The sequence below is a fragment of the Corvus moneduloides genome, chromosome 1, assembly GCF_009650955.1.
Source record: "Corvus moneduloides isolate bCorMon1 chromosome 1, bCorMon1.pri, whole genome shotgun sequence".
NCBI classification, from domain to species: domain Eukaryota; kingdom Metazoa; phylum Chordata; class Aves; order Passeriformes; family Corvidae; genus Corvus; species Corvus moneduloides.
In genome coordinates this window covers 111,346,745-111,356,966 of record NC_045476.1, presented here as the reverse complement: position 1 = coordinate 111,356,966, position 10,222 = coordinate 111,346,745, and the positions used below count along the sequence as shown (strand labels likewise).

The following is a 10,222-nucleotide window of genomic DNA, read 5'->3' as shown; positions in this document are numbered from 1 at the left end:
TGGGTCACCATGTCTAGTCTCCAATCTCACAGGCAACCATATCATAGAATTACTTTCATCAGTTTTTTGAGTTCTGCGTGTAGTAATGACCAATGCACAGGCTGACACTGTTGTTTCAAACCCTCTGCAAATATTGCTTGTCATCTTCCCTGGTCCAGGAAGATATGATTAAAAATAAAATACCTCAGCTTCTTACCCTGCTCACCCCAATCCAACTTCCTATTTTAATTCATTTCTAAATGCCATTTGCAATCCTTTTGAGCCACACATCATTTTCCACCTTTTTGAAAAAGCTTACCTTGTTGTTAGCCGACCTGGCCACATATCAGAGCATCAGTGCTCCCCTTCCACTTACCTGCACGGCTGCCGAATGTGCTGTCATTCCACCTCAGGTGGAATCATTAACTACAAGATCCTGTCTTCTCACAGTCCAGTAAGTGCTGAAACCCTGTGGCTGTACACCACAATTAATCTCTTCTGATGTTCAGGTACAGAACAGATTCGTGTTTGATTCTCTATTGGGAAGTTGCTCATTAGAGGTTGTAAAATAAGAGAGGACAATTATGGGTGGGCCTTTCTTTTCCTTTTTCCTTTTGCTTGTACTTGGGCGTATTTTTCGCTTTGATTTGCTCTGTTTTATTACTTTTAAGGTAGTTTTTTTATGCAAGTTGCTTTTCATGTGCTTTTTTCTCCTACTGAGCTATATCTTCTGCCTCCAGGCTGTGCTCTGTGTGATGTCCTCAGCTCCCCTTACCTGCAACTTTGCTCAGATCTCACCAGCTTTTGTTTGACCATACAGTGACCTGTATTATTTCATAACATTTTAAATATCACTGTCATACTAATAATGCCTAGATGTATTGCTTTACTGATTGCTTCAGAAATTTTATGTGTTCACTAAAGCCCTTTGAGCTAAGCATTCAATATGTTTCCTTAAATTAGAGCTTGGAAATTTAAAAGTCAAGCTATTAATTGTCGGCATTGAGTCTTCAAATGTCTAGAGGGATGTCTGCTCTTTCATTTGATAATGTCTCCGAAAAATCCCAAACTGAGACACTGGTATGTGTTTTAGGGAGTTTTAATTAGATTCTCTCATCATTTATCAGGCATATGAAGGTAAATGCAGAGTTTCTTCTTATATCAGTAAAATTTGTGTAAGAATTATGGATATGGGATTAAGGCTCCACAACAGCTTTGATTGAATTATTTCCTAAGTTCTTTTTTGCAATCATTTTTGTAATGGACTCTGGATGGAAGTACCTAAACCCCTTCATACTGGGTCCCATTGATTTGCAGTACTGATTTACCAAATTTCGTGAGGACTGAGATAAAAAGGACTTGTGCTTTCAACTGGAGAAGCATGCATTTATTTTATACACTAAATCAGGCACAAAGACCTGGATCACTTAGTGTTTCATAATATTTCTGAAGTAAGTTTTCAACTTCCCTCTGGCTTTTTCCAGCATTTTCAGATACACCTAAACGATTAGAATAAAAATGAGAGATATTGGTACAGCCGCAATGAATTATGCAATAGATAACGTTGAGTCATCTGGTCTTTATTGTGGCATACAAACTCTCATGGAGCCAAAACAGAGGCACATTGACATTGACTATGGATTGGAGAGAATTGCTGATTCTAAAAATTCTGTTAAAATCAGCATGTTGGCAGATTGAGCAAGGAGAATCTTAAAGACTGTTACTAGATAATGCTGAACGGATGGTCTTGCTTAAGTCCCATCTGTCTCTGAACTACAGGTACCTCAAGTAGGACCCCATGGAAATTCCTCTCTCCTCTTGGGACCCTAAGGGTTTTCTCTGCCTTTTGTTTCCAGAACAGAGGTTGGACTCAGATTCCTGAAATCTAGGCAACTACAACAACCCGTTAAACTTAGAATACTAAAACAGTCTTTGGAGGAGGAACTGGGAGTTTTGCCAGCAGCCCATAGAGTCATGCTTATTTTTGGACTCTCCACACACGTGGATGTTTAAGAAAACCCTGCTAATCTGAGCAACAGCTTTACAAGGGGTGGGGATATTCCCGTCATTCCAGAGTGACATGTAATCCCTGGGCACAAGATGCTTCAGAAAGCTGGGCATTGTACACCACAGGCAGCTGGACTGAATCTGTTCCAGGCACTGAAATAAGTCTGGAAAGACTTGAGGCGGGAAGGAAGGCGGGAAGGAAGGCAGGAAGGAAGGAAGGAAGGAAGGAAGGAAGGAAGGCCGGCCAACCGTGTAGGCACGTGATGGACACTTACATGATCTAACTGCTTCTGTGAGACAGGCCAAGAAACATGTCTTAATATATCAGATTAGATTTAGACAAGGAACTATCAGGCTGTCTCTTCTACTTTCCAAGAATTTCTCTTTTCTTATTACATATCCAAAATGTAGGAAAATGACCTTCAAGAGCTCTGTGGAAAAGAGTACCTGTGGCAGAGGGCATGTGGCAGCAGTTATAGTAAAAGTACTTCGTCCAATTTGGACAATCTGCTCCAAATTTTTTTTCAAATTTATTCAGAAAGCCACAGCCTTTGAGCAGCATTTAGCAAACATCCATATTGCTACCAGACAGGTACAGGCTATTTTACAGAAATTTATGAATGTAGATGTGACTGCTCACAAATGTAGTGATGAAAAATAGAGCAGTGTATGCTTTCTATATTGCAATGCTATCCTCCATGTAATGACTTCAGATACATTTGTAACTGGTGTCAAATCTGTCACCACACTAGCCATAAGAGGAGGAGAAGGCTGAGTCATGAACACTGTGTGCAGATGGCTAAATAAAGCAGGGCAGAGCCCTCTGTGCAGTCCTGCAGGATGGTGGTGAGCCCTAGGGCACATCTGTGTGCTACACACCCCTTTTCCTGCAGAGTGGTCAAGCACCTACAGGAAGCAAGTTTTGATGCTGCCAGGGAGAACTGTCATGGGCACCAGGTGAAACAGGGCCCCAGAGAACATGGATGATGGCACAGTGTAGGATCACAGGTTGCCTCTGTTTATACAGACAGACAGACCAGCTGTTTGACTTGTGTACACATAGGGAAATTGTGGCAGAAGTAGGAGGTGGCAAACCAGTCATTCATGTATTTTCTGGAATTTCAAAATACTATGGCAAGTTTGCAAAAAAGGAATAAAACTTCCTGTAATCCCATGTCATAGAAGAATTGCTGCTATCCCTGACAATCAGGAGGAAGAGCCTGTCATTTCTAGGCTCGCTTACGCTCACAACCCCAAATCTCTCTTTTATATTTTTATACTATGTTCAGTTCAAGCTTGTCTTCTGTCAAGAGGCCTGCAGAAAAATGAGCCCCTGCACAAGCAGTCATTCACCTCAAGGTCCAATTCTTCATGGGTCAGGCAATCCAGCAGCTCCACATGGGACCTTAATGAAACATTCCAAGAAAGCTCCAGGGACAAACAGTCATTAAAAGCTGTTAACAGCACCATAATTAAAAACAAATTAACAGGAAATCCGAAATTGCCTTAAGAATTGTTTCTGTCTTGTGTCACATCTCATAAATCTCAAATTACCATTGAAATTTGACTTAATATTTCAGAATAGCTGCAAGATCAACAAACCACTACAAAGTAGTTAAAACCCTACAAAATTTGCTTCCTTAGTACTACAACCAGAGGATTTCTCTGGCAGTCTGAATGGCACTGATACTTTTAAAACCCTTTATTTACTTCAGAGGAAAGAAATGGCAAAAGCAAAAACGGTTCAATAGCTGCAGCTGTATTTGTAATGAATATTTCTCCAGCATGACTGTTGTTTTCTGCTGAACTTGGAACAAGTTAACCCTTTTTAGCCAAATCATCCTTCCTGTCACAGGAATGGTTAGGTAGCTTCTGCATCCTCATTTAAACAGGTGTTTATTATGACCTAGGTAATGAATGAAATGAAAATTTCTTCCAAAAGAGTGTGGGTTGAATTTCCCAGCATTTTAGAAATGGTTATGCTTAAAGATTTAAAGAATTTCTTCTTATATTAATACATTTGTAGACTTATTGAGACAGAGGAACTATATAAGGTTTTTCCTTCATACAGAACACAAAACTTGTTTCAAAATCAATTATGAACCTATATGTATATGATAATGAAACTATAGGTATCTATTGTAAGCTCAGTAATTTAAAAGACAATGACAGGATTGGTTTTGCAGCAAAAACAAAATTTAAACTCAGTGTGTCAAAATAGCTATGGTTTCATAAAAGGCCTGATGGTATCAGATATTTCATTAAAAGCTCACATCATATGGAAAAGTAATTATGTGATGATCTCAACTTTGACTTAAAACCAATGCAATTGGTTTTATGGCAAGTCCTGCCTGGATGCAGAAAAAAGCTAGAAAATGTTTCCCAAGTGCATTTTGCAGACTCAAAACCTGAAGACAAATAAAAGATCCCAAAGATAATAGACTTTAAAATTCCAGGTCTTTTGTGAACTCATCTTCAGGTTTTTTTAGGGCTGACAATCCTGATTCCTTAAGAAAAAAAAAATCTAATAATTTGCATTGTCAAAGAATGTCAGAAAATACAGCTTGTCATTTTTGTCAGCTTATCAGTTTTTTATCATTGTTAATAGTGCAGTTTCTTTTATTATATTGGTTAGACTACAAAGTTGTTACAACAAGCTTTGGGTTATTTTTTTCCCTTGCATGCTAACATTTTCTTTTAATCTACAAAGTACACTGTGTCATGTAAAGCCCACCAATCTGGGCTTCCAAACCTGCATGTACAAAATTCTGCTTTCTGCCAGGCTGTGTGGACACAGGTCAGTGCTGCCTAAGAGCATTCCAAAGGAATGGATTCATCCTCACAGCCCAGCGCAGCATGGGCCAGGGTAGGGCAGCAGGCAGCACAGAAAAAAGGGAACTGAGAAGAGTTTGAACAAAGCCAGTCCAGGACACCAAGAGACAAGGGACTATTTTCGTACAGAATTTTAGTTCCTGAGATGTCCAGATGAGGCCACTGTGGTTTTATTATCTCGATTTCAGGAAAAAAATTAATTTGGTTACCTCAGATTTTCCCATCTCCACAACTGCAAGCATGCTCAATAGCCTGTTTTTCTGTTGGAGAACAAAGAATAGGAAATGGTTTGTCTTTTTTTTTAATTTCATGCAGAGGTTATGATACTCACAGAGGCAGGAAGGGAACTGGACAATGAGAGCTGCAGATGTGGAATTTCTTTTTTAAATCCCCTTTGCTGCTGCTTGATGTCTGGCAGGCAGTGGAGATACAGCAGCGCAATAGCAGGAGATGCTGTGAGGCTGAAGCAGAGCAAGAATTTTTCTTTGATAGAGATCCCCTGGTGAAGCTTTCCAGCAACAGTCCAGCCCAGACTCTGCTGGGCTGTATCACAGGCTTAGTTTCAAATGGACAGTGTGATGCAAAGCCAGGGCAGGGTACAGAGCACTTTGGCTGAGTCACGCTGTTAGGAAACGAGGATTTCTGTGGTGAGAAGCCACAGTAGGCACTGCCAAGTCCCCAGGCAGTGAACTCCAGTGTGTTTTGGAGATGGGAACAACGTTCTCATCCAAAAATATCTGGCCAGCCATGGGGGGAGGCAGTGGCTACAGGGAGACTGTGCTTCCTTTGTGTTCTGTTTTCATTTGTTACTAAAAGTGACCTGTGGAAGAAAGAGCTCTGAAGTGACCATGGGGCCATGGTCACAGGTGGGAGCCCAGCCACAGGGAGCAAAGCCAGTCTCTGGCAGATTCTGGCAGATTCTCTGAGGCAGATTCCTCATTTCAGCAGTGAGACTAAAAGAAAGGAAATGCCTAATTTTACACATGCTCTCCAAAAAGCCTTTTTCTTCCCTTTGCGTTTGCCCCACAGAAGCAAAATGCCATGTTCAAATCCATGGATGCTCTCTGAGAATAACTGCATTTTTAACAGCAGCTGGGCAGACAACCCAAAGGCAGAGCTCATGAGAGGCTCATGCTTTCTCTCCTCCACCGGCTTGGAATGAAGGGCCACATTTTAGGGCCCCATCATGCAAGGCCCAGTCTTGCCCAAGCCACTGGGTTTCCTCTTCCCCCTGAGCATCTCCTCTCCCATTCTGGGCAGCGTGTGGGGATGATGGTTAACAAGAACACTGAGTCAGAGCTTACAGCTGTGATGGCAATTAGTATAACATTTGTTTGTAAACTGAGGAATACTGGCAAAAAGTGCGTGTGAGGGAGGGATCTGTGACTCACAGGCTGCCAACTCACTCCAACCAGATACAACTGGCCTCAGCCTTTTTCAGGCTCATCCAGGCACTCCAGGGAATGCAATATTTCAGCCCCAGCACAAGTTGGTTTTGTGTCACACAGCCCTGTTCAAACACGTTTTAACTGCGTAGCTCGCTCAGCTCGCCACTGTCTTGCACTGCTCCCCGTGGTCCTGATTGCTCTCCTGAGGTCTCCAAGGACCCCACTTTTCAGACACAACTGCAGGAATGCCCCCTCTCCGCCCTCTCTTCCCAAGCAGATGCAGCTCTATGAGGGATCCTGAAGCTCAAAGGAGAGCCCTGACCCAAAGCTCAGAGGAGACTGAGTGGTGCTTGGCAGTAAGAAGGGGCGGTGGGGATTGACTCCAAAGTGGTTGCTGGAGTGCTTTGACTTCCAGATGCAGTTTTCTGCATAATCCTTTAGCATCTGAGCTAACACAAGGTTTTAAGGTGAGGATCTCTGAAATGAGATGGTAAGGGAGGGTACACTCATCACCAAATCTCTCCGAAGGCAACAACACACCTTCATCACCATTGATTCAATGGAGAGGAAAAGTCCTGAAAGTCTTGTACTATTTGTTGCAATTTTCAACTAGTTTAGATGATACCTGGAGCTTTTGCAAATCCTTTTTATGGTCCCTTTGAGTTTAAACTCACTGCGTATGTACTCCTGTAGCAATACAATTTCCTTTCACCAGCAGAGCTCACTTCAGCTGTTGTTGGGTATTATTATACCTCACTGCTTCTTTCTTCTTCCATCAGCCCCTCTATATTGGATCTAAATGTCACTTACAGTTCAAGCTATTTGACTGCTCATCTCCCTGTACCCCAGAATAGCCCAGGAAGACATGAAAGTTCACAAGGGAAGGGACATCAAGAGGCTCCATTTTCTAGAGCACAAAAGAATCAGACCCCAAGAATCTGGTTAATAGATGTGAAAGTATCACAGGACGTTTAGGACAGAGTAATTTGGTTAGAACTGTGTGATATGACTGCTCACACTTGGTGCCATGTGCAGCAAGAAATCATCCAAGTGGGCACAGATACTACTGCAAAATGTCACTCCTGCAGTGAAGTTGGTACCCTTTCTGAAAAGAGAGAGGCCAATCCTCACCAAAAAGGAGATATAAAAGCTAAAACTTATTGTGAACATTATTTTTTTAACTAAGCAGAAAACAAGGACTGACATAAAAAGTCTTTATCAGTATTTTTGCAGCATACAAAATTTTCTGGTAGACTGGTAACTACTTCAGAGAAATCAGGAACCAAAATAAAAGTGATTATGAAAACATCCTTCAAATCTGAGTTGAAATGACAGCTTCTTTGCTTGTTTTCTTCTTTAGCTTGTTTGTTTGGTTTTTTTTAACTCACTCATGCTAATTGTCCTGCAGCCGTGATATGTACCAGATAGCCAAGAAAGCTGACATAGTGAAGTTATATACAGCATCCTTGTGACCTTTTTGCAGTGAAGATACATATCTGTCCAATAAAGCCCAGGCCAAATGACAGTGACAGCTGTCTTGTGGCATTCAGTTTGAATTGAACAGGTTTGCTCACAAGTCAGGAGCAAGTGTTTCATTACAGACTGTGCACCAAGATCAACATAAGCCCCCAAAAGTGAAACTTTCCCTCAGCAGCTGTGGAAACTGTTCCGGTGGACTGAGATGCACTTCACAGGCTCCTCCTTGTCTCCTTGCTTTGACTTTCCCACCTCCTGCAGGCTGTCATCCTCTGTTGGCATTTGCACATTGCAAGGGAATAAAATCTCAGTTCTCTCAGGAGTGAATCAGAGTGTTATGGGAACTGAGCACTCGAAGAACGAGGAGCGAAGGAGCATGGTTTTCCTTAGGAAAGGCCCAAAGCTGCCTGCATGGGAAGACGCCCTTCTCGCAGGGAGAGAGCCCAAGTCACTGCTGAAACGGGGATTGCGTTATGTCAGCTTGAGCCTCATAATGAAAGGGATGACCAGCACACCTGACTTCTTGTGGGGACTGCACGAGGTGCAGAAGCTGAACCTTTCACGCAACCAGCTGGTGGTGATTCCTCCTTCGCTGGGGAAGCTGGACAGGCTGGTAGTGCTGAACTTGGGTGGCAACTGCCTCAAGTGTCTGCCTAAGGAGATCGGGCTGCTGAGGAACCTGAAGGTCTTGTTTGTCAATATGAATTGCCTGAAAGAAGTGCCAGCAGAGCTCAGCTTGTGCAGGAAGCTGGAGGTTCTGAGCCTCTCACACAACTGCATCTCACAACTGCCTTTGAGCTTCACCGACCTGACAAGTTTGAGGAAACTGAACCTCAGTAACAACCGCTTTGTGCAAATTCCTCTCTGCATTTTCGCCCTGAGAAGCTTAGACTTCTTGCACCTAGGGTCCAACAAGCTGGAAAACATCGCAGAGAGTATCCAGTATCTGGTCAATCTGCAAATCTTTATTGTAGAAAATAACAACATACGCAGTCTGCCACGGTCTCTGTGCTATGTCAGCACCCTGGAGCTGCTGAACGTTGATTACAATGCCATCCAGAGCCTCCCAGAGGACCTGTACCTGCTGCGCCGGCTGCGCCGCATTGCCTGGAACCCGATGGACAAAGGCCTCCACATCGCCCACAACCCCTTGTCCCGGCCCCTGCCTGAGGTTGTTGAGGGGGGGCTGGACGTCCTCTTCAACTACCTCAGGGACAAAAAGGAGCACAACTGAGCTTCTGCTGAGCTTGGGATTAAGCCTGTCATCAAGACTCAATCACATCAGAGAGCTTTCCTGCACAGGCATTTCCACTTCATAATGCTTGGATTTTGAAGGCTGTGGATGGCTTTAGTAACAGTTGGAGGAAAGCAAGTAAAGTACAATGGTCTTGATTAAGTGTGTGAAGAGCAAACTTTCTAAAAATAGCTACCTCTGTAACCTTCACTGTTGTGATACTTGGGGGTTTTTTTAGAAGAAAACCCAACAACAAACTTGTGATAAAATATTTGCTCGTCATTTGACAGAAACAAGTTAAAGCAGACTGCTGGATGTGCAGAAATGTGTATTTGACAGCTATTAGGTTGGAGAAATATTAATATAAATTAGACTTTCTCTCTGTGATTGCCGTTGCATTTCTACTCCTGCTCACTTCTTCATACACAGGTAAACCATGACATAAACAAACACTGCTATCTAAGTGAATCTCAAGGAAAATGTTTGCTTTGGGCAGTGAATATATCCTGAGCTATATTAGCTCACAGACAGTATATTACTGGCCAGTTCAATACCACTTGTTGTTTACCACACAGCTGTGCTCTGGCTTGTATAAATTACAGGTAGAGATTGCCAGTGATGAGGCAATTTCCCAGTTCTTTGGAAGTAGATCCCAAACTTCTCCAGAGCTCCTTGTACCCCTGGTGAGACAAGCAACCCTTCCCTGGAGCCTCCTAGGATGCTGACAGCAGTGCATCACAGCCGGGAGCAGCATCTGCACAAAGCAGAGAAAGGACTGTGGCTTCTTCCCTCACACAAAGGATGGAGTTGCTCATTGTTACATGTACAACTGCTCTCCATTCCCTTTCCCATATCCCTGCAATCCAAGCTATGAAGTAACTTTACTCAGGAGGCAGTACATCTCCTAAAGTTGAAATATTTCCTTCAAGAAAAGCAGCATCAACCCAGTCATCACCTTAAGTAAGAGCTTCAAAAACAAATAGTTATTTCTGGGATTTTCGGTATCAGCCAGCAGCATAAAAGTCAAGTCTTATGAGGTTTCTCATATTGATCTTCTGTGAATGTCCTTCATCAAAGTTTTATCTGGTAATAAAGAGGCAGTATGAAAGAGCTGTTAACAATTTATGCAACTTGGGTTTCTTGTTCCCTCACACCAGTGTAAAACAGAAGCAGCTCTGTTGAAATCAGTTGAGATAAATGCTTGTAATGGCAGTGTAAGAGAGGAATGAGACTGTAATTCTTGAGCTAATTATGAGTATTCAAAGCCATTTTCAAAGTGCTTCCTATGTCAAATCTCAGGAATCAA

General features: G+C 42.6%; 1 protein-coding gene across 1 annotated transcript; it reads left to right on the top strand.

The window, feature by feature from the left end:
- Positions 1-7,887: 7,887 nt before the first annotated feature.
- On the top strand, positions 7,888-9,303 carry LRRC30 (leucine rich repeat containing 30). The gene has a single exon (XM_032122275.1). It carries the CDS (start codon positions 7,888-7,890, stop codon positions 8,914-8,916), a length of 1,029 nt encoding a protein of 342 aa, XP_031978166.1. The 3' UTR covers positions 8,917-9,303.
- Positions 9,304-10,222: the final 919 nt, after the last annotated feature.